Genomic DNA, 26300 nt, shown 5'->3' with positions numbered 1-26300 from the left:
ACTGTTTAACCGGAAAAAATACAATCTTTAAAATTCAATAAGTTCGTTATTATTTTGTTATCCGATTTTTATCAAATTTTCTCTCAGCATTTTGCTTTATGAATTTTACTCTATTTATTGAGATATAAATATCTTAAGCCCGGACCATTCCTTCAACCATCTGATAGGTTGGTCAACATTTTCCTTAGATTGTAGACACTAACAAATTCCCTTCACTCTTAAAATGTTGGACAATATGCTGTCCACACAAGTTGTGTGGAAAGTGTGCTGCCCAACATTTTAAGTGTTGCAGGCATATACCGTTTCTGGATTCTATAACGCCCTGCAAGAAATTATGTGAATTTACCATCTCCACTCCCTAGAAAGTATTCCTGTGCCATGAGTTATTTTTCATATTCATACGCATTAAGTAATGGCAGAGAAAGTGCCATTAGATCCGTACAGATCCTGGGTATGGAATGGCAAACAGATGGACGTCTTTACGCGGCGGGTTTCGAACCCTGAACCTCGGGGTTCTGAGTAGGCTTGATTAATCCGCAGCAACTTCGCGTATCATCACTAGGGCCTACAAGGGCCTACGGCGAAAAAGTGACATCATTAATTTGTTGGGGGCAGGGGGGGTACACAAAGGTGACGTCACTAGTTTGTTCTCTGTTGATTGGAAGGATGGCCGCTCCCCCCTTTAGTTTATCCACTGCATCCCACAGAGGCGTACCACTGGCGGTGCCACAACATTTTTGTGGGGGGGGGGAGGCAAGACAATGTGAAGATGCCGCCATTTCGATATTTTTAGTTGAGGGTTAGGCCTACTTATAGAGCTACACGACCAGTATCTCTTTTTTTTCTTACCTGTCTTCTCTGCCCACCTTTTTACTTCCCTTCCCCCATATCTTTTTCTTCGAGACTACTACCTAAAGGTATATAACGTCATTTTATCTTCTCAGATGAGGAATAATAGGCCTAGACGCATATGACCCAGATCACTTTTTTGATACTCTTCTTTTTTTCTTTCTTCCCTTTTTATCTTCCTTTTTCTTCCCTTTTTTTCCTTTCTCTCTCTTTTGCTCCTCTTTGTTGCACTTTTTTTGTGAAAAAAAACATAAGAGGCGGTCGCCCCCTCCCTCTCTGTAGCGCCGCCACTGGATCCCAAATAAGGAATATACAGCAAAGCCCCCCCCCCCACACCACCACCATTTTGCTCTCTACGAAGTGCCCGCATTCCCGCAAGTTCGTCTGTTCACGAATGTCTGCTGTGTGCTGAACTCTCGAGCCATCCGAGTCCGACTGATTTATGACAACAACACTTGGTCCCATTTGCGGCTCCGGATCACAAGGAAGAGGGATGCACTTTTTACCCCTCCAGCGAGTCCATTAACATTTCTGCACCCACTGGGTACCGGTCAGGATTCTTTCCATTAAAAATAACTGGATTAAAAGCTTCATGTTTGATCGTGTGTCTTAAACATTTTCTATTTCTATATACCGCAAACGTTGAAGAAAATGTATCGAATGTGGTCGTTTATAAGGGTCTGAAACTGATAAACTAAAAATGGACTTGGAGTGAGGACTGTTCTTTTTTTTGACCGGGCCATTGGCGGATATTCATTTTCATAATAATTATTCTAATGCTGTGTCGTCAACTGTTGAACATTTTACATGTATGACTCGTCAGCCGAAGCAGTTCTGGAAAATTTAGATAAAACCCACGACCTCACTCTTGTTTTCTAGAAGAATTGCATATCATCAAGGATATTGTTTAATGACCGAATTTAATAACCTATGATTTTTGTGCATTTACCAACTGATATATCTCGTTTATATTTTCAACCATAGTAGTTAGAAAGAAATGCCGAAGCGGAAAGTTCACGACGCCTTCTCGAAGAGCGAAGGCGGCCGAGCCGTCGATTCCGATAGCGAGAGCTCCTCCTCGACAGACCGGTCCGACCCCGACGGCTACCGCCGAGACTCCGGCGACCGAACCTTCCGACCAGCCGCCAACACGTACAACATGAACTCGGGCTCCAACATGAACTACGAACTGGATGCTGCGGGGATTCCTCGTCAACGCAACGCCGCCAACGCCCGGGAGCGCGACCGGACGCACAGCGTCAACAGCGCTTTCGTGCAGCTCCGGGACCTAATCCCCACCGAACCCCGGGATCGAAAACTATCGAAAATTGAAACCCTTAGATTGGCGACAAGTTATATCAATCATTTAGGAACTCTTCTTCTTGTCGGGGACGAGGAGATCGAGCAACCCTGTATGCATCGGGCCATGCTCCGACCTGGGAGCGAGGGCGGACCGAGGATTATCTGTACCTTCTGCTTGCAAAATCACATGAGCAATATGAGAAACAGAGCTGTTATGAATGTACACCACCAGGTAATTTATTAAAATCATTTGTAAATTTATAGAAATAGTTATGTATTATTATTTATTTAAAAGTACTCCAGATCCAATAACCCCATGTATTCTTTCCAAGTTTTAGGTTTCATGTGTGTTTTGTGTATTTCATTTCAATTCCACTCAGTTTAACAATCTGAACATCATAGGAAATCATTACTCATGAATAAGATAACCGTATAACAAATGAATATACAATTTATACAATGTTTTGAGAAGTAATTTATCAAAAAGGAAAAATGTCTTAATAGTTTGGTTTCAGTGTTATCATTCGTGATTATGCATTTCAAGAAATAAACCATGATTATGCATCTACAAGAAATAAACCAAGAAGTTATCGACATGGGCCTATTAATAATGTTGAATATGTCTGTAAAACCAGTGCCGTCGAGTGAAATGTTACCTTCATTAATATATTATGAAATGGAGTATAATGTGTTCACTATAGTTGCCGTTGATTTACCTAAACTAAAAAAAGTCTCGAATAGTTTAACACCTAAAATAGAATAAGACGATAAAAAGCTGAGTGACTGACCATTCGGCCAGTGGAGGATCAATTATTTGAGGAAAACGTGATTCAGTAAGATTTAGTTTATGGTCCTAGCCTACATATAAGTTTTTGTTAAAAATGAAATTCGTGATAATGAAATCTGTTAAAATCTGTAATTTTATGTGATGTCCTGTGTCAAAAAGGAATAGATCCCAGAGTAATATTTTTGGACATTCTGTCAATACTGGTGTTTGTGTTAGAGGCGTTTGCTTTGTCTTCCCAAACTCCTTGGTCTTACGAACCGTTTTGAATACAGCGTTATCAAATTAATAAATAATACTTTAAGGATTATGACTTGATCCAAAGGAATGTGATTAGTCAGATCAAGAATATGTGATTGGTTAAATCATAGAAACTACTAGCCGGGTGCAATTGCCAATTTCCGCTGCCATGTCCTTGCCCGCATGCATGGCGTCAAGTTTTGGGTGAGAAAAATCCCGAGAATGACCTGAAATGCTGGTCCATGTTTTGGTACTTTTAGGACAAATCGCCTTTTGTGGCACTGATAAGCATACCTTGTTATTATCTATAAAACAACACCAGTAACATTATGAAAGTAACACCCCCCGACGGTCGGCCGTCTCGGCCCCTCCCCTTTTTTAAAACCCCAAAAGAGGAGATCCCCTAAAAATAAAAAAAATGTAAAATAACAAAATATTCACGAAGACAGGTTTTTATTCCATATCATACACATCACACTCGTTTTAGGACTTATATATTCATAGATGTATAATGTATAATTTACAGGGATAGTGAAATATTTTTTTGGGGGGGGTCGATTTATCAACACTTGGAAAATTTACCTCAGAACTCTATCATTCAAACAATCAATTTGGAATTAAAGTCGTCTTTATTTTTTGGCAATAATATGAATATTGGCCTACGTCATGAGCACAGTTTTGTTTTATTGTCTGATCGATTCGTTCAGTGGGTTGGTAGGTCCATGGTTTCAGTGGAAAGGAGAAATAAGTGACACGCTTTAATTTTTTTTTCAATAAGATCCTAAATCCTAAACTAAAATGTTGCACAGAAGCTATAACCCATTTTCGCTTGTATAAGTTGAAGTTTCGGAACCCGCTGAAAGGATGACTTATCTATGGAAATGAGCACAAAGCCAGATAACGTAAATGCTATTGAAAAAAAAAATCGAGTGAAATATTTACAAGTTGTAGGAGAATAAAGGTCAAGTCCACCCAGAAAAGGGTTGATTTGAATAAATAGAGGAAAGTCAAACAAGCACAACGCTGAAAACTTCATCAAAATCGGATGTAAAATAAGAAAGCTATGACATTTTAAAGTTTCGCTTATTTTCACAAAACAGTGATATGCACATCTCAGTGACATGCAAATGAGACAGTCGATGATGTCCTTCACTGACTATTTCCTTTTGTTTTTTGTTTGAATTATACAATATTTCATTTTTTTACAGATTTAACAATAGGACCAACTTGACTGAACCATGTAGTATTAAACAAAGCTAATTCCTCATGCTCAGGGAGGAATTAATCGTTGTTTCATTGCCAGTGAGGAGAAAATAAGAATATTTCATATTTCATATAATAAATTACAAAAGAAATAGTAAGTGTGTGACGTCATCGGTCTCCTCATTCGCATACCGACCTAGATATTATATTACTGTGTTGTTATAATATGCGATTTAAAATGTCATAACTTTTTTTTAAAATCCGATTTTGATGAAATTTTCAGTGTTATGCTAATTGGATTTTTCACTTTTTATTAAAATCAACTGTTTGTTGGGAGTGGACTCTCACCTGTTTCTAATGGATTTCACCCTTAACCATATTTCTCGAATAGTTCATTCCTGTAAATAATTTATGTGCACTCTAAATTCACTAGAAATCCTTGAGGTCACTACAAAGAGGAGTGAAACTTCACTCTTTAGTTAGTATACCTAACTCCGATCAGAACGAATGGTGCTCATTTGTAAGCAACGATGTGACGGACTACGTTAGGTCCCCTCCGAGGGGCGGCTTCTGTAGGTAGTTAAAAAAACTCCTGTTCAGATCTTGATTAAAAAGCTGTCGTGACACTTCAGACACGCGTCCTGAGGATTATGTAACACTTCAAATCGGTTACTATTTCCGCCTCCTAACCGCAAGCACGTTCAATATCTCCTTTGTGGGCGGCCTATTAAGATAATCCTGTTTTGTCGGCGGCTCTTTGTAGTTATGTCGGGGTTGGGGAGGAGGGGGTTAGTGATATTTTTATAAAAAAAGGGAAACGGATGTGTTTTTGTTTTTCTGTAGTTGGGTAATAGCTCTATGCTAGAATGATAATTGATCCTCTGTACTGCTAACAGAAGCACCACTCTATCTGCGAGTGACGTCGCGTCGATATTTACTTTTCCAAAGGCACGGTTAGCCACGATGGATGCCTCTGATTCGTATCACATTTTCAGGCATATTAATCACAATGCGTAAATATGAATTTTAAAAAAGGAAATCAACAAGAATATATCATGAATAATCAGAATTGGAAGTGAAATCTCCTGTTAAGATGTACAATTTTTCATAGAAAGCTGGCTGTTATACTAATGAGTAGTCAGTCATAACCATAGAGATTATTAGTATATATATCTCTGTACACAGTTACTTAACCAGAGGCCTAAACATCCATTATAAATCACCATAGACATGCGATTACATTTCCATAATCGTGATTTACAAACGGATCAGGCCGATTTTACGTGTTTTTTTTATATTATTCATGGAGGTATGCAATACTAAAGCACAACGAAAAAATGAAATGAAAAATGTGAAATTATGTATGTATATTCTTTTATATTTAAATCTGTGGTGTTTTTTTTTTCATTTTAAAAATTCAGTTTTTAATATTGTCACGTACGCCGTATTGTGTCCCCCTGGGGCGAGGTGGGAGTGGGGTCACTATATTGTTTTGATTAGTATGAAAGGTAAATGGAAGACACATGAAGAAAGCATTAATAATATTAGAAATATTATAATAGCTACCTTTTTGTCACTATTTCTATACCATACGTTTGCTATTCCATCTCTAAGGGCTACCCCCAATCTCTCACAGAGATGCATATCTGACCTGTGATCTTATTTTAACATTATTGTTAACAATCATATGGACCAGCAAACACTCTGTCTCTGGTGTTGATATTTGTACATAGAGGTCAACACCGTTCATTTTACTGCGGTATTTAATTTCTGGTGTTAGTTCAACACCTTAGAAACAAGATCGTGCTTAGACACCTATTTTCTGAATTAATTTATAGCGACATTCATGTTCACTCATTTTCTAAGGGAAAAGGGGAGTTTCTTTTTATTATTATCATAAATAGTGCTGCATAATGTCCCAGTGTGATCGTTAGTTGGACTTATGTTACCATGGTTACATAATGGGCACTGGGAAGGACCACCCACCCCCCCCTTCCGAGCTACGCCTCCAAAACTACCCCCTTGTCCACGACGCCATTTATGGCCGATGGATAGGACATTCAAGTGATAATTGAAATGACTATGTCATCAAGGACACATATTTGAGCTTCTTTCAGGCCTCAGATCACATTCAGTATGCCCCATGTTTTGCCGCGGAAAGTATCTGATCCGACCCAATTAACCAATTAAAGATCCTTCATTGGAACGTGTCAACGGGTCCTCATTTATCATAAAATGTTCACAGAGGATTGGCAGAAGGTTCCTATTCAAATTTATAACTTCGGGACATATCATTATTTTATGAATGGAAGAAAGGGGTAACTTCTGGCGAGTCTTTGGTTTTATGGAGTCTAGAAGTTTGTGCGCCACGAGCAATAGAATAAATTTCAAGATTGAAGTGTGTTATTTTGGTGGTAGTGGTGGTGATGGAGGGGGGGGGGGGGCTATCTTTAGGCCTCTACTTCAGTATTTGAATGATACTTGTTCCAATGCAGTTAGACCCATGTTTTCTCAAAACAATTAATATCATATTTTTCATTTTCTGAAAATGATTTTCTGAACGTGATTTATTACCTATTTCAAAGCCCTTGCCACGAACCCAAATACGCCTCTAGCGGTTGAATATAATTATGTTTTTATTAGAGAATTAGGTACGAATGATGCCTGATTTTATCGGATCCGTATTCTTTTTTCCTCCAGGGGCCCTATTTGGATTTTGACATAATGTTTAGGCCTACTGCTTTGGTATTACTATGCACAACAACCAACCATGGTAACACTAACTACAAGTCCTTAAATTATGAAATATTCGAATAATTAGATGATGGTATGGTTCATGGTTACAATTTAAGTATTGCAACGAGAAGAGATAATCAGAATCATCATATGATTTAAAACCGGAGTAATGGCCTTTTAGCACTATACACTCTATAAAGGGGGAAAATATCAAAGACGGGCAGCTGCCTTTCCTCGCTATTAGTCGGACACCAATTGTGATTGTCCGCATGACTTTGTAGAAATTGCAGACATTGTCTCCGACCCCTTCTCAAAGGACAAGTCCACCCCAACAAAAAGTTGATTTGAATAAAAAGAGAAAACTCCAACAGCAAGCATAACGCTGCAAATGTTATCAAAGTCGGGTGTAAAATAGTAAGAAAGCTATGACACTTTAAAGTTTCGTTTCATTTCACAAAACAGTTATTATGAACATCTCGGTCGGTATGAAAATGAGGGAACATCACTCACTATTTCTTTTGTAGTTTATATGAAATAATCAACCCCCCATTGTCCTGTGAAAAAAAGTTTTATTTCTCCCTGAACATGTGGAATTACCACATTCCACGGTTCAGTCAAGTTAGTCCTTATTGTCAAATCTGTAAAAATGAAATAATGTATAATTCAAACAATAAAAAAAAAAGTGAGTGAAGGACTTCATCGATTCTCTCATTTGCATGTGACTAATTTTGTGCTTGTAACTAATTTGTGAGAAATAAGCGAAATTTTAAAATGTCATAACTTTCTTATTTCACATCCGATTTTGATGAAATTTCAGCTTGTCTGATTTTTCTTTGTTGATTCAAATCAACATTTTTCTGAGATGGACTTGACCTTTAAATATTGTATCGGCCCAACTTATATCAGTTTATCAGGCCTTTGTGATCATCCCGATATTTAAGAATAAGTAAATAAAAGAGCTCTGTACTTGATATAGTCACAACAAAAATAACCTGAATAATTGCGGAAAAAGTATATGCACTGTGCAGTTTATGATGTTGCGTTAGTAAAAGTGCGTTGCACTATGTATTTATCAAGGAAATATGGCTCTGTGTAATATTTCCACAAGCGCGTTTAGAATGATCATAAACTACGCGCATTGCCAACTTATTTGATATATTTATTATAAATACATTATCCAAAGCAAGATACACGTATCATGTCCGAAGTGAGAGGAAACATGCGCAAGTATGAAAGAGAACTTCTCGGGAATTTAGGATACCCTTTTCCCGAATGGTCGGGTAAACTGGACCCGACGTTTCGGGAATCTAGGATACCCTTTTTCCGAATGGTCGGGTAAACTGGACCCGACGTTTCGGGAATTTAGGGTACCCTTTTCCCTAATGGTCGGATCATTGGACCCGACGTTTCGGGGATTTATGGTACCCTTTTCCCGAATGTTCGGGTCAACTGGACCCGACGTTTCGGGAATTTAGGGTACCCTTTTCTCGAATGGTCGGATCAACTGGACCCGACGTTTCGGGAATTTAGGGTACTACTTTCCCGAATGGTCGGGTCAACTGGACCCGACGTTTCAGGAATTTAGGGTGCCCTTTTCTCGAATGGTCGGGTATAGGCCTATGCGATTGCTCTTCCCGACGCGATAACCCGATGTGATTACATAGTCCCTATTAAATTCCTCTTCGATATCAATGTACACACTATCTTTCCTCATCTTTGCTTCGGCAAAGTCCATTCAAGTCCCCTCGGACATGTCGGATGTCATATTTGTCCCATCATTTTTTTTCGACGGACTTCATTCTTTGGCATCACTCGTGTACTGAATGGCTCGTGGTGGTTGTGTATATACTGCCAAGATATCGGTATAGATCATGTCGATGGCAACACACAACGACCGTTAGCATGGTTATCGTGACATTTTCAATTTTCAACTTCAAATATAGATTATAGCTCCTCTTTTTTATCCCCTTGCCTGTGAACGTTCTTAAGGTAATTTTTGGAGCGACGCATTTTTTTAAATATTAGTATAATTTCTCATTAAGATTGAGAAAATAAATAGAGTGTATCGTGGCCTATTTGACTGACGTGCTATATACAATAGGACATGCATGCCGATGGATGGCAAAATGCTCTAATTATTGTTCGATTGTGGAGCTTAACCGTGTCAAAAAAATCATAAAATTGTACAGTATGTATATCCGACCGAAATATATTGAATTGATTAAAGTGTCCGTTATCCCCCCCCCCCCCATGAACACAAGTCAAGTCTGTCTAAAAGTGCCTGCCCCATTCCGATGCTAGTCTACAAAATAATGTAGACCCACATCTGCAGTGGGTACCACAGCTGATTCAAGGAGTCCGCATATATAGCAGACTAGGTCTACTGAGGCTCGCTTCGCTCGCCCTTGCTGGTTTGTTTCGCAAACCAGTAGCAGATCCCACCTCAAGAGCCATTCGGAGTCTGTATAGCAGACTATTCCGATGCTATTGCTATAAAAGCCTACCCCTTGCTCCTTTTTAATAATAATAATAATATAGGGTATTTGTATTGCGCACATATCCACCTTGTTAGGTGCTCAAAAGCTTAAGGCGCTCCGGCTAAGCTAGGCGTTCATAGCGCACACAACTTTTTAAGGAATTACTTCCTACCGGTACCCATTTACCTCACCTGGGTTGAGTGCAGCACATTGTGGATCAGTATCTTGCTGAAGGAAATTACGCCATAGCTGGGATTCGAACCCACGACCCTCTGTTTCAAAGTCCGAAGACTAATCCACTGGGCCACAACGCTCCACGGCATAATCAATTTAATCATACAATCTGATTCTGAATTTCAAGGATTTAAAGGATTTCCAGATAGGTTAAATAAGACCAATCGAATATTAGAATTAGATTTAAACCTTCGTCGATTCAAATATAAAGCTAAATAAAAGATTTGAAATTAAATCTTTGAGATCTAACAATTAATCCTTAACATTAAAAATAGATCCAATATTCTGCTGGTACCTATTCAAAGCAGATGTGATATTATTTTAAATCATAGTGTGTCCTTGTATTTGCGTTACCCTTTATCGGAGAGGTCATATAAATTATATTTGGCTTCGATGTTCATGGTGCAAGTTTCAGTCAAGTGTATGGAGGCAAAGATTTGTGATGATGGCCCGATTGATAATTGTACCAGCATTTATTTCAAACTCCCAACGCCTTCGTCTGTTCATCATGTTCATATTAGGTCAACAAGATATCAAGAGGCATAATTAATAAAAAAGAAAAGTAAACAAAAACCCCGAGAGATTATGAAAAGGCTGTTTTTTGGAAACCCTTGATATTCAAGAATCACATGATACAGAGGCATAATTTATCAAAATAATTTATGCATGTTAAAGGGGAAGTTCACCCTGAAGAAAAGTTTGTTGCAAAAATAGCAGCAGGTTATTAGAATTTTAAGTTTTGGTTTTTTCGACGTCATAAACGAGAAGCTGCCCCATATGTTATGTAATATAAAATGCATGAATTTCCCTTTTTTTAAATGATGACTTATGTGTGCTTTATTTACATGATCGGATATAAATTTATTTGTCTATTGATATGCAAAAGGTAGAGTAAAAATCATTTTTACTTTTCTCAGAAAATAAGCAATAACATTTCAATTATTTCCCCCAATTTCTTTGTAGGAATGCTGCTCGCATATGACGTCACAAATCAAATATTTAAAATTCTGATAACTTTCTTCGTTGGATTTTTCTCAAACCCTTGGCAATATTTTAACTATTTTTTCTGCTATTTAAAAAAAAATCGTCAGGGTGAACTCCCCCTTTAATTGTAAGATAGCTGATCCAGTAATGGTTTGAGTTATTCAAAGTGCATTTACACAGTACACACAACAAGAAGTTTCCTTTTTAAATTAGATGTGAGACAAAGTATATGTATAGGACTACATGTATATCGACATTATCGAAATAATGAATGAAGTTCGAGTAAATTGCATTTATACTCGAAATATTCTGTTTTGATTAAACGAAATTGAAAGGACGCGAAGAGATTTTTTTTAAAGCGCACTTTAAATGAGATGCTTTATCATGTTTATCGTTATGTGTTTGGACAATGAAACAATGGGAATCGTTCTCATGGAATTGCGAGTGACCTAAGCGAGGGAGAAGCAACTCTAGTCTTTTTCAGTAGTCTTTCACAAGTTGTCTGTGTGAATTAGTTGAATTGTGATATTGAAGGGGTTTTTTTATATTGCAATTTCACTATCTTATTTTGACTCCTTAAAAATAGACTACAGTAAAGACGAAGTACGGGGGTTTTCAGTGACCGCCCCTCCGGGCCGCCCCTTTATCCGATCATTTCGGGGCGGTCAAATCTCCACACTAGGAAATAAAATGCTATATAATATAGCCCAAGCTTCATATTGTAGTCCATTTTCTTGACTATAATTCTTGTAAATGATCCATCTGCGGTGATCATAGGATCCCACGTAAATCCCCAGCGAGCGGCCATCACTCGACTACCCGGAGACATGCCCGCGTAATCACCGACTCGTCCCGCAAGCGTGAAACTCGTGTATACCCAAAACAGAGTCGCGTTGAATCTTTCCTCGCGTGCCGTGATGGCAACCGTCTGCTCTCGTATTTGATATTTTTGGGGGTCTTTAGGCGCGGAAATTGACTCCATATGGCGTCTTTTTTCTCGTGTTTTCTCACTCCAATCGGTTGTTTTCCTTTATGACTGAATGGGTCACTGTCCTAGTTCAGTTTTTTGTGATATTGGGAATGATTGCGTTGTAATTAGTTTTGATATAAATTAAGAGGGACCCTTAAAGTACTTCTTGCTGTAATTTCTTCTCTTTTTTTTTTACATTATTCTATTTTATTTGGAATTCCTCCTTTGATTATATGTTAGATATCTCTATAAATATTTTACTAGATTGATTGATTGTTTATAATATTTATTATATTGCATTTAGGCCTATATGGACAGTTTTATTAGGCCTATATGCGTAATGACCATTATGTTATTATATAATAACGTTCAACATTCTGTATTTTGTATGAGATTTTTGGCCTATTACTTTGTAATTTACACGGAAATTAAATGAAAGATTTAACTTGAATTAGGCCTATCCACTGGTGGTACATAGATGAATAGATGAAAAGGGGGGGGGGGGGATATAATAAATTGTTACCTTTGTGTTTTTTCCACTGGGATGAACACGGGCCATACTTTCCTGCAGTATTTGTCTAGCTAGTTGTCAGCTATAGAAAAAATACTAACCAGGGTAGGGTCCATGCTCTAACCATCCTTTGTTTTGTTTGTATGTTTGTTTTACATCCATGCTCTAACCATTATCTAACCAGAGATAACACATTCTACTTTCTAGTTATGTTGCCTACGAATCAAAATTAATGACTGAATTGTCATATAATAATAATTAATAAACATGACAAAATAATAACACAACGAAGTCAGATTCCACTCTCTCATTTAGTCCCTCCCACACCCTCACCCGCATGATCGGTATGTCTAATCTATTGAACCGAGGTTTCCCCTTTCCCTGTTTCCAGAGATGTTTGCCCCCCCCCCCCGCCCCCGAATCTGTTTCCGCAGTAATGCTATTGGAAAGGAGCTGTATTTGAAGTAAAATATTCAAGAAAAGTTAGTAAATTTTATCGGAGGGGGGGGGACATTCAAATTTAACTTTTGTAAATGAAAATTTTACCTTGAGGTTCATTTGAAGAAAAAAGTAGGCAAATTATTTTGATGGGTACGGCCTATATGGGTGTCCCCTTGTTTGCGCCCCCACTCCACCTTTTGAAGAAAAACGTAGACATATTATTTTTAGGGGTGGGGTGTCCCCTTCGTTGCGCCCCCACACAAAGAAGGCCATGATCACCATTCCGATTCCAGGAATTATTTCAGCGTGGGACATTGCAAAACCTTCTCCATATTTTCATGCTTATCACTTTGTGTCACATTTACTATATTCCTACTAATCTCTACACACAATCATGTGCACGGAAACAAAGAACCGAACATGAAGGCTTGACATAATCTCAGATAGCTTACTTTCATCTCTTTAGTAGCACATGATCCCATACGGCTCGATGTCATGGTGTGATAAGCGTTGTTGATGCCAGGCCTTGCCCGGTGATGACCGTTAGCAGGTGGGGCAAATACTCGCCCACTGATCTAAAGGTACTCAGCTGCTAAGAATAGAATTTGTTATATTTAATCGTGGTGGACTCCATCATATAATTTGCTTGATTCTAGATCTGAGATTAATCCAGCGCAAAATATATTGTTCGAGTCCATATATCCACATGGAACTAATTGACTTCATTTTGGAAGAAAAAACATTTTCATAAAAAAAACCTATGAAATTGTGATCTACAGAACTTTTTACAAAAGTATTATTATTTCATGTAATTATCATGTCCATAGGCCTATATTTTAGTAAAGATGTAGGCCTATTGTGTTCGGAAAATAAAGCAAATCTTGTTTTAAATAGTTCTGTGTTTGACATGGTTAAAGTACACATCTATTCAACACATGGGCCCTGTGTTGCATACAAGTAGGCCTATTATGGTAATTTTGCCATCGAATGGTAGCTACCATTGTAACAATGATGAACAGCCAATCAAAATCATAAAGTTATCATAATGGTACTATGAATATGTTTGATGTATTGATATATTTACAATATTGTTTACATTTTTGCCATATATATATTTTATGCTACAGGGTTCAACGAAATGAAATTATACCATGCCAATTTGTTCAGTAACAGAAATAAAAATGTTTTTAAAAAAACACATGAAAAACGGTATTTTGAATATTTACTGCGCTTAATTTCATCAAATTATTGGAATTGTACGAAAGTAGGTCCGAACTTTTATACTTTCATCTGACCCCATTTAAAATGCATGTCACAATCTGGTGAGATTTGGAAAAGAAGCCTTTTGATGCCACCAAGGATTTCCTTTCTTATTGGAAGAGCGTAAAAATGTAGGTCACCATAATCTTCCCGTCTGATATACTGCCAACGTTGAGAAATGAGACATATTTTGTTTCCGACTGATGTAAATGGTTGTGATTTCTTGTACTTTCTGATTTTGCTCTTTCTTGTTTTGGTTATTGTTGACGCATTTTTTGCCATTGTTCACGAAAGTGGTTGCATATGGTCCATCGCTGTCTAAAGAGTCAGATATTGTTTACTAATTATTATTATTATTGTTGTTGTTAGTATTATTGTTCTAATCATAGGTATCATGGTTATTATCCTTGTGGAAGGAAGGAAAGTTGGAAAGGGGGTCACTAAATCTTTTTGAGAATCAAATTGATCCCCATGTTATTTGCACTGATGGGCCTTATGATAAACGTTATCAAAAGCGTGAATTGTCTTTGATTTCCTGCTTCAATCTTCAAAATCTTTATTTAAAAAAAATCATATTTGGAGAATGTATAACTTCCAAGGACTACACTAATAGGCCTTCATTGCTGTACGAATACACTATGATGTTTTAAAGAAATTTGTTTATAACAAATACCACCATTTATGAAAGAAGACAATACTTATAGGCCTACCTCTTTAAAATTAGATTAGTTTTTATTACTAATGTTTCTGTGCTTACTTTGCCTGAACGAAGCAGGTGCATGTTGTTAGCTTCGAGAGATTTTTCTTCACACCAAAGTTCATGTTTCTAAATCATATTTTGTGGGCACAAAGCTCGTATTTTGGTAAGAACTAAATAGTACAAATTTACAACGCAAGCAGGTCATTTATCGTCCAAACATATTTTCTGTTTCTCAGCAATATTTACGACAAGCTAGGGAATATCTGAATTTTAGGGAGTTCGCCTATTGAATCCTTTTAGGATCCTTGATTCTACGTAACCATGGACCTAAACCACGACGCTACATATTAAATTGCTGCAAAGAAACCAATCTTTAAAGATATTTCACGTTCGAGGGTGGGGGTCATTACAATATTTTCTATGTTTTCTCTCTTTAATTTTCAGTTTCTGACTTTTCATTCATTCATTCATTCATTCATTCATTCATTCTAATTAACATACATATTTTCTTCCACTTTCATAAAAAACAAGAGAAAAAACATTTTCAATATAGGCCTACCGAGTAAAACAATAGACCTATTAAACGGTCTTTCATTCTATCCTCTCTGTCCGTTTCTTTGTTTTAAGTATATTTATCATGTTTATGGAGGTAACATACTCTATCACTTCATAGACTATGGTATATTTGACCACTTTTCTCTTTACCCAAAATGTTTCTCCCAAACCTCTTATTTCATCCTTTTGCCGACATACCTAACATAGCGCCATGGATAGGCTCTCCTATTCAAACACAGCCAGGCCCCTGGCCCTGGTGCGATGATAGCTTCCCGGCAATCTGATAACGTAAGAATATATTCGTAATATTAGGTTTTATTTGATTTGGGTGCTGGATCTGTCAGGAGAGGGGAGAGTCTCCCAACACTTGTATCAACTTTTATTAAACTTGATCAACATTGTTTGGATTGGAATGGGCAGAATTCCCCAGCCGTGGGATTGAGAGGGTGTTCGAATGACGAGGGTGAAATATTAGTCTGCTGTGCAAACCTTTCACTCGAGTTAGGGTCTGAATGTGCAGTCTACTCATGCCGTTCGTACTGAAAGCCCTCTCTTGAAACGGCAAGTTTTGTATGTGCTTGTCTTTGCGTGGAGACACATTTGCTGATCAAAGTTTCAATCAGGGTCTGTGCCTGCCGACTAGTGAAATATTGGGGAACGTAAATTGGAATTGTCTCGGCTCGGAGATAGTTTGAGTTTGAATGAAAAATGGAAAGGAAGAAAAGAAAGATACAAAAGGAGAATTCAACCTCACATTGATATTTCCTTTGAGGCCATAAAAGTCATGACCATAGACCCTAATTATAGATAACAATAATACTTGAGAATATATCGAAGAATCAACTCATGATTTGGGAATAGGGAATATGGGGGAATGGGGGTACTGTGGGAATAGTTATTTTTGATTATTCTTTTGATGCATTTTCTTGATCAATATTCCGTTATAAGGCAGTGGTATGAGGCCGTGCAGTCAAGGGATGTAGATGATATATAATTTTTGTTGCCATTATGTATAGCTTTGATTCCATCTTGTCTGTATCATAATTTGCTTTTATGTTTGCAACTGGTCAGCTAATGAATAGACTGCTCATTTTTCATTGATGTGTTATTTTACAATTTGGTGTGCGGGTTCCAGTCCAAGCCCGATCGGATGAGCTCATTTATGGATCCTTCTGGTCATGCTAGTTCTTGTATGTTAATGGCTCATCTTAACCCTTTTAGCATGAGCAATGATGAGCATGATGAGTTCTTCACAGGTATCTGTAATGTTTTGTGAAGCATGTCTTCTGTTCCCATCGTGATCGCATCCCGTGCCTCCGGTGGAAGACTCTTTTCCCCGGTCTTGTCACCCCCATCTCTCTATCCGGCTCTTCTTTCCTCACCAATGTAGGTGTGTAACACTTTGACTTGGCCCTAAGTGGGTCGGAGAATTGGAAGTGAATGAAAGCAAAATACAACATGACCCGTAAGGTCAGGTAAATGCAAACAACACTTGACTAGTGATGAACTTGCACACCTTATATCTCTTTCTTCTATCCTCTTCTTCGTTTTTACTTTCTTCCCCTCTTTCTTAGATCTTAAGGCCTGGTCACACCGCCCGAGCGGTGTTGGAGCGGTCGTGGAGCGGAGAGAAAAAATCATCGCCGCTCGCTACTGTTCACCATTTTCGACTTCGATTTTTTTGTTATGTTTTCGAGTTTGTCCCCCAATTTTGAAAGCGAAATTCGTCCCTCTTTCCCTACCGCTCCACGACCGCTCCAACGACGCTCGGGCGGTGTGACCAGGCCTAAGGCACACCACCCGAGCGTCGTTGGAGCGGTCGTGGAGCGGTAGGGAAAGAGGGTCGAATTTCGCTCACAAAATTGGGAAAAAATAGAAAAGAAAAAAACAAAACAATCGAAATCGAAAATGGTGAACGGTAGCGAGCGGTGTTGGATCCATGACCGCTCCAACAACGCTCGGGTGGTGTGACCAGGCCTTTACAAAGCCTACTTACCTACATACGTTCATACCTGTTCTTCGCCTGTTTCTACTTTAAAAAAAAATTAGATCCTCCTCTCTTTTTTTCCCAGTTTATTGTTATGGTTGTCATCTTCATACGATTTTTCAATATCGCCTCATTCTCTTTATTGTTTAGTGTTGCTTTCTATCTTTTTCTTTATTTCCATTTTTGCGGCGCGCCGTCGTCTTCATCATCACAACACTTCTACGAAATGGACGTTGCATATCAGCATTCTTTTTATGAATTATTTTAGAAAACATTAGGTCGGAATATAAATTTCTCTAAACGAATAGAAGACGCATTTGTAAGCTTCACTCAATAGTTTCATCCTGTTTAGGTATCTTCAGTATTATGTTGTGAAAACGTAGAGTTCAAACCACAATCAAAACCTTTGTTCTATTTATTTAGGCCTAGAAAATTAGTGTATCTGGCAAATTTTGCACAAAAAAATATCAACATAATATTTAGGTTTATTCTAGCTGGGATCTCTCTGTGTTTCCCTTTCTTTGCCTTTAATGTCGGAATCTGGTATTCATAACGTTGTTCCCACGGTGGATCACTATCCTTAATCATCCCCATAATATAAGAAATCCCTTCTAAATTGACAACAGAAGTTGACCAAAGATATAGCCATGGATTTCGCCATCCAAATCATCACCATGATCATCTACACCACAACCCTGTAACACAATTTTTTTTACAATCAATTGCGAATTTGAAACAACAATTCTGATTGGTCACTTGGCAGTCTGTTGGACAAAATGCTGCGCTTGAGTCAGGAATTCTGGTTGATCATTGCAAGTTTTTGCGATCGATTGCTGTATGCATACAAAAAAAAATACAAAAAAAAATTCTCTTGTAAAGCAGTAAAGAAGTTTGACTCATCATTCTAAAATCATCTTTCAGCATTTAGTTCTCAAGGGAAATGTAATTCAATTTTCATAATGGAGCTTAAGGATTTATAGGAAAAAAATACTTTTGATACAGAACAATACCAAAACCGTAAAAAGTACTGTCGTCAGGATAATATTTAATGGTATTTTGCATGCTTTTGTCTCAAAATATTAGAGGGACAACATTGGCCACGTCGGTCCTATATATACACTGAATAATTCATTCAATTTGGATGATCCCAACAGATTACATAATTATGACCATGGTGATCTCGTAGGTTATTTCTGTCACTTGATCTAACCATGTAGCTATTAAAACAGACAACGGTTACTCAATTTATATTCAACATTCGTGATAGAAAAAAAAAGAAGTGAGGTTGGCGTGAAATTGTTAAGAGTGATCTTTCTTCATTCAAAATAGAATACCTTATAATTGCCATGCAGATGAATTAAGAATAGATAATCGACACTTTAGGCCTTTTTAAAAATAATGTAGGCGTAAATGGTTGATGTTACGCAATATATGAACAATCATGCTCGCTTCGCAAACTCGTAAATTTCCAGAACTCGTCCATCATGTAATAAAACTCCAGCCCCCCCCCCCAAGCCATGGAGGCAGAATTGTATGGCTTTTATTAAGGAGAAGACCCAAATTTCAATGACAGTTATCATTAATTCTTATGCAACATTTTGAAGGGCCAATGTGAACATTTGATTATAATTATAGTCTTGATAGTTTTATCATCATCCGAATTTTGCCCAATATTTGAACTAGAACTTGTGAGTATAGGTTGGCCTGTATATATACCCGTCTGTCCTGAGCTAATACTCCTAATCCCATCGCTACCCACTTGGTTACATCTGTAAACTATTACTTCCTAAGTGATGAAACAAGCAGTAAGCCGTGTTTCCTCAATTGCCCTCCGTATTGTATCCATTGCACTCCTCCATGTTGTAAAAGTAACTCCATTTTGCCAGGGTGAATAGCGTCGTTTGATGTCAAGAAGAATGGGTGGCTGTGAACCTTACACGTGTAAAATGCGCATGGGACATTTTTTGAAAAAAATAATTCTCTACCTTTAGGTCCCGGGGTTTTAAAAGTATCAGGTTGAATGCTTCGCGCAAAGGGAATGGTATTTATGAATCATATGACATGTATGAGATACTATGTGAATATGAAAACTTCCCAGCTACCTGGAAACTGTGTAGAGACTTATCTAGCACGGCCCATATAGGCCCACATTTGCAATGTGCATGTTTTAATGGAAATGACTTTGGATTTATGTTGTAATTTGATCAATGCAACTGACACTGTCATGACTGTTACTAAGTCTTAGACCTACGGAGTTTTTTTTAACCAGAACTCCATCTTTAGGCACAGTATTTTTTTGGTAATATAAATCAGGGGCGGTTGTGACAGAATACAAATTACCCAACCCCCTTCATAGGGGAGCAGCCATATGCATAATCGTATATAGGGCCATCATATATTACAAATTAAGCTCCATGGCCTTATGGCTATGCAGCAGGTTTCATATGTGAGAAAAAATAATTTTCTTTAGAAAATGGTAGCAGATTTTGACAATTTTGAATGGGAAATAAATAGAAAAACACGATCGAATCAGATATTGCGGCTTTGAAAAGGGTTCGGTAATGGCTGGTTATTTCTCCTACGACTTCCCCGGTACTAACATACCGGGGGACCGCATGAGGAAGCTCAAATTTCAAGATTCATATTTCCCAAATATAGTCGTATCCTTTATGCAAAGGTTGAACTTGATTTCCTATTGTTAACCGCTTTCCTACCAAGAAATATTCATCGTGACATCATTTCCAAGTTCCAATATTCGAGATATAATTATTTGTTTGTCACGGTTTCGTTGAATTGTAGGCTTCCGTTTTTACTGGTCGTAGTGGTTGGTGATGTGATCGGATATTGGATAGTGCACGTATAGGCCTTTATATTTTCTGTACCAAAAAAAAGGTGTTTGAAACTGCATGAAATATTCCAAATCATTTTCATTTATCAGAACCAATAGCTAACCCAACATCAGGGCCTCGTGAACGATTTTTTTTTAAACAGAGGATGCTGATATAAATTTGACAAGCAAAATGTATTTTCACTACAAAATGAAGATTATTTTGTTCACTAGAAATGTGACAAGCCAAAACAGAGTAATAAAAGCTTTGTACTACAAAATATGGGTAGTTTTAGTTACATATCTGCTAATATCATACCTAACAGATTTCCAGGGGTGTTGCCTCTGGAGAATAACAACGTCGATCCCCGCTTCCTATATGGCCATGCCAAACATCTGATCTCGTTGTTTTTAAAAAAAATGCAAAAAGGAATTTAGACATGCAACACCCTGGAAATGACATCAAAGTGAAATATGATAAAGTTATGACTTTAATTTCGCTTTATAGTTTCACCGTGCATTTCTAAAATAAATAGTTTCACAAATTGGGTATGTAGACCTACAATACAGTATGAAAGACATAAGGTAGTCGAAAATATCATCCACTCACTATTTGATTTATTAGTTAAAATTTATTTATAATAGTAATGATCTTATTTTTATGCCTACATTTACCATTTAAAATATTTTTAAAAGTGTTTGATATTATTTGACAAATTGAAAATAAAGTACAAATGTGTGTATGAATACAAAGAAATAATGAGTGTGCGATATCATAGGCACTACATTTGCATATCACGTGTTTTTATGCATACTGCCGATTCCTGAAACTAGGAGAAATGCATTTGCAGGCTTATATATAAGCTTAAAATATATCAGGCCTACATTTAGGCCTACGCATGTTAACTCATTTATGAGCATCATATTTGTTTGGCGAAATTATACTTATAGGCAAAATGTTTTTTTTTTCTTTTTTAATGAAAGGAATAAAACCAGACTTTTAGTTTGGGTTGGTCTTCACATTTTGCCTTACCTTTAATCAGTTCTAGGAATATGCAACCTATATGCTACTCGAATGAGGCTTAGGCCTATTTAAATAGTGCCTTATTCATTTCACAATATTGAAGATGTGAAAATGATTATGTACCTCATGATGTTGTTTGGAGCAATCCTTTTGTAATGGGAATATTTATGTCGGCTTGTCTTAATCAGGAAAAAATATTAATCCAGACCCCGATTTTCGGTTTATGCTTTGGTCTATTCCCTCTATTTTCATTGTCTGCAGAATTAACACCTTTTTTGTCAATGTGAATTATTTTACATGGTTAAAAATAAACAAACAAGACACACATCGTTGCGTGAGGATCGTAGGGAAGTACTAAATATTATTTCATTCAACCATCCAGATAAAGAGAAAAATGTGTTTTCCCCCTGGGTAATAAAAACGCTCTGTAGCAATCCTACTCATAACCACGTGATCGGAAGTATAGACCTTGGATCAATCCAATGACCTCAGCTGACCCCGGGTCAGTACCACGTGACAACACGGACACAGGACCGTGAAAAGTGCACACAGAAAGGTCAATACAGGAAGGGCCAGGCGACGGAGATTTGTTGATCATGTTGATGTTTGGGCATGGTTTGGGAGATATAAATGTCTGCTTCATCGAGATAAACAGGTCCGGGTTTGAGGGGATGGAAGACGAAACCATGTCACATTTGGTGCGTCTAAACATGGACCTAATTGGAAAAAAAACTCCAGAGTGTTGATTTAACACCAGCCCGGAATCTATATATGTAAACACCAGACCAGTGCTAAACAACACCAGTTTGGATTTGGTCTAACACCAGATAATTCTTTATACAAGACCAGTTGGTATTAAAACAGCAATACTTCTCTCGTGTGGACATATATAGATTCCGGGCTAGTGTTAAATCATCACTGGAGTTTTTGCAGTGTAAAACAAGCAGTGATGATATACCTCCTTGGTCTGAAGCTGTGGTCTAAAGGTCAAGACTCTAGTCCATCCCCAAAAAAGTTGATTTTAATTAATAGAGAAATCATAGCTCCATGGAGAAATACAAAACAAGCAAAATATTGTGACATTTTAAATTTTCGCTCATTTTTTTTCAAAAAAAAAAAATAGTTATATACACAACTCCGTGATATGCAAATGGGAGAATCGATTGCCCCTGACTATGATTAGTGTATACTGTTTTAATGTTGCAATATCTTAAATTTTACAGATATGACAATAAGGACCATCTAGTTCGAGCCACAATATTTAAAACAACGATAGTTACACATGCGATGTCCAGGGAGAAATAAACTAATTTGTTTCACATGGCAGTGAGGAGAAAATTATAGTTCATATTCCATGTTATGAAATACAAAATAAATAATGAGTTGGTGATGTCATCAATCCCCTCATTAACATACCGACCGGGATGTGCTTTTAAATGCATTGTGAAATTAAAAGGTGAAACTTTAAAACGTCACAACTTTCATATTTTACATCTTTTTGATAAACAGATTAAGACCGTGGTCTCAGTTTAACTGGACTTCACAATACTGACTCCAGAACAATCGAATATATTAAATTATTACAAATGACATCGGTCGGATTGGAGTCTAATTCGTTGATGTAACTGGGCAAATGTCACGTCGAATTCTTTTACCAATATTTTGATTTCCCGATATTGATTGTTTCTCATTAGGTTTTTGGTCAATAATAAATCATCTGATTTATTTGTCTGCTCGGTATACCGAGACTTAATTTTGAATTTTGCGAGGCTTCTCGTCTGCAGATATAGCATACACTTCTTATCGTAAACATATCATATTATTGTGATCAGTGTTACTTGTTCGTTTCCGGGGTGCTGAAATAGCTGAATGGCTATTTTGTTCTTGTATTCTCACAACAAATTTTAGCCAAAGTGTTTTTTCTTAATCTCATAATCCAGCTTAAATTGTATGAATTTTAGTAATATTGTATTTTGTTTAGAATATGAGGGTAGCAACATTAATGTGGATATACATAAGAAATGCAATTCCCCCCCCCCCCCTTTGGACCGGTGATTCTTATACAAATTGCAATACATTTCCAAGCTTGTTTTGTATATTCATTTAGAGTAATGTTCAACTCAAAATTTCTAAAAGCCTTAAAATGGGTTACCCCTTTTCTCGACATTGTTTTTTTCTAACATCTATGACGAATACAATTTCCCTAAAGAAAGAAAACATGGACCTTGTCCTCATTTTACTTTCGGTATGTCAAGGAGGTTACGTACATGCCATTAACCTACATTCTTTGACTTCCTCGGAGAAAAATAAAATTAGGAAGAAAAAAAAACCCTCTGAACATAGGCTTCGAATAATTCTAGTTTTATGATGTAGCCCTTTTTGATTGAGTTCAGATTGATTTTATTTACCAACTTCAGAACGTCATGAGCGCCATGCTTGTATAAAGTTTTCTTTTATGATCAAATAATACATCTATAATCATTTACTTATGTATTCACGAATAAAACACTGCAATTCTCTTAGAAGCACACATGCACAGTCAACTTTAAAACTATGATCTTACACATTTTGTTTATCTTTCTCATCGATTATGATCACAATATAACAATATACTTTGTTGAATATTAATATGGTTTAATCAGGGATTTTTAGTTTCAAATTTATGTCATCTCAACTCAAGTAATTTTTTTACACACTGAACAAAATTCACCGTACAAATGAAAATCTAAATCTAATTCATAAGATATTCTATACCAACAAATAAATCATGTATCATAATTATGTACGGTGAGTGTGAAGAAGTATACGAAAATAGCAAATTTTTGTGGTTGAAACGTTATCTATGACAATTCAAGGTTGGAACGAAATACATTGTCAAACATGCAACATTTATCATTTAACATTTATCAGTGCTGCACCCAAACTCTGGAATAGTCTCCCTTCCTCAATAAGAAATGCATCCTCTGTCAACTTATTTAAAACCAAACTGAAATCCCACCTCTTTCAAGATAGTTTTTAAAAAAGAAGTCACTTTTTCATGTTTTTGGTTATGTATTTTGTAGAAATGATTAATCTTTACTTATTTTCTTCGATTAATTTAGCGAACTTAATTTTACTTTTAAAATTTTTGCGTATCCTGTTAATAATTGTTTTTCTGTTTATCTGCTATGTATTGTAATGCGCAGTTGAGTATATCCAAATAGAAATTGCGCAATATAAATTTACAATTATTATTATTATTGTAATGTCTCATTTCTCTCTCTCTTTCTGTATATCTTCTCTTTTTGCAGCACATGCGACCGTTGGACATGGAGGCCATGATGGCGCATCGGCACCCCACGCACATGATGAGATAAGACGGATGCCTCTCATATCACGGGCACTTCATGAGTACAACCATGGACCCTACTCCAAGCAATGCTATTTGGGGGTTAGATGCACGCCAGGCAGTATAGATGCCTCCCACATCACAGGATTGACTTGTGAATCTACCCTCTTCTCTGGGACTGCTGCTTTATAAGATGGATGCCACTTATATCATAGAAACCTCATGATTCCCAAAGATGCTGTGGGGGTGGTTGCAGGCCTCTGGAGGATTAATTCCTCCATTATCATACGCTTGACTTGTGGGACTGCAACATACTCCTGATGACTCAAACCAATGCTTTGGGGTAGATGGATGCATACATCTGGAGGGTGGATGCCTTCCATATCACAGGCTGGACTTGTGAATCTAGCTTTTCCTGTGAGACTGCAGCTTATGACCCTCACATCAATCGCTGAAACAATCTTCTGCCATACCTAGCTAACGTTCTATTGGAAGACCAATGAAGGCTTGTACAGTAGAGCACCAATTCGGAATTGGATGCCTCACATATCACGGGCTCACATCATGACTCCGACGAATGCACAATAACTACTGAACATTTGCCAAAATGTTTTAACACACACAAGAAAATGAAATTATACATACGAACTGGGGACCTATCTGTATACAGATCCGCTTTTAACACACAGTCACATCGGCGAAACCGTCTCCAGATCGACCAAATCTATTACGTTATTACACAAAAAACCTGTGGTGCTAACCGGTGTACATAGAGGACTACACCAGTTATTTTACACCGGTCGTAAATTGACAGTGTTAGTTAACACATATAGGTGTTATTACAACACCTTTGGTTGTTTAATTAACACTCTTTGGTGTTATGTTCAATCACGAGGGTGTAATTTTGACACTTCAGGGTGTGGTCCTCTATCAATACCAACTGGTGTCAGTTTTAACACCACCACAGTTTTTACAGTGTACAAATGGCATCTTTTCGATCGGTTTGGAATTGATTACATTGGTGTGAGTGTAGCATCAAACAAGAATGAATAACATAAGAGTCTACCATGTCTACGGAGAAACAGGAACATAAGGATGCATAGGGGTTATCTCACCCCATCGTAGGCTCTAACAACTCGTGTTTTGTGTCAATTGCAAAGTAGAACTTGATCAGTAACATGGGAACAATTTCTGCTTTCTTCACAATTTATCGGTGGCGGGAATTATATGAAAAGCTAATGTCAGTTCTCAAGAATTGAATTCAGAGAATATTCCGAATCTGATCATGATGTGTGATGACGGGTTCCCTTCCAACCCAAGTTCTCTCATGACGTGGTCACTGTTTTTCGATAATTCGGAAAAGAAAATGATTTCTCAAACGTCAAATGTCAAAGGGCAGTTACTTCAAAATAGTACATGATAGGTCCACCGGCACGACCATTCACGATTGATATGACCTGCTTGCTCTTGAAAGTGATAATTGTAAACGGTTTGAAAAGTGCGAAATCGTCATTTTTTATTAGATATAAAAGTAATTGTGTAGAACTGTAGATAGAATTTTTCTATATTGCCATAGGTCTATCTACCGTCAATATGGTCAGTCGGATAAAATGAAATTGCTGCCATTTAAAACAATCGTTAGAATCTCATGTTTGCAGTATACAATTACTGTAAAAGGATTGTGTAGAATGTTACGTTTATCGTTGTAATATATTGTTTTGTGAATATTTTGTGAAAACGAGATACTTTAAAAACATTGAATATTGCAGAAATGGTTTATATATTGTAATGTAGTGATTGTATAAATCACTACATATACACAGTCTAGACTTCATAATGTATATGCCCCCTTCTCAGAACCATCCTTTTTAAACCCCCTTCTCAGAAC

General features: G+C 37.2%; 1 protein-coding gene across 1 annotated transcript; it reads left to right on the top strand.

Moving 5' to 3' along the window:
* The first annotated feature begins 1255 nt into the window (after positions 1–1255).
* On the top strand, positions 1256–26190 carry LOC121426942 (basic helix-loop-helix transcription factor scleraxis-like). The gene is made up of 2 exons (XM_041623362.1): positions 1256–2383; positions 24375–26190. The coding sequence occupies exons 1-2, from the start codon at positions 1847–1849 to the stop codon at positions 24438–24440; spliced, it is 603 nt and encodes a 200-aa protein (XP_041479296.1). The 5' UTR covers positions 1256–1846; the 3' UTR covers positions 24441–26190.
* Positions 26191–26300: the final 110 nt, after the last annotated feature.

This window comes from Lytechinus variegatus, chromosome 13 (assembly GCF_018143015.1).
Source record: "Lytechinus variegatus isolate NC3 chromosome 13, Lvar_3.0, whole genome shotgun sequence".
NCBI classification, from domain to species: Eukaryota; Metazoa; Echinodermata; class Echinoidea; order Temnopleuroida; family Toxopneustidae; genus Lytechinus; species Lytechinus variegatus.
This window is presented reverse-complemented; position numbering and strand designations above follow the sequence as displayed.

What these genes read in the sequence shown, in the direction of transcription:
- LOC121426942 (XM_041623362.1), top strand. Translation starts at nt 1,847, where the DNA reads ATGCCGAAGCGGAAAGTTCACGACGCCTTCTCGAAGAGCGAAGGCGGC. An exon ending in TTATGAATGTACACCACCAG is followed by an intron (nt 2,384 to 24,374) that starts GTAATTTATTAA and finishes CTCTTTTTGCAG; the next exon opens with CACATGCGACCGTTGGACAT.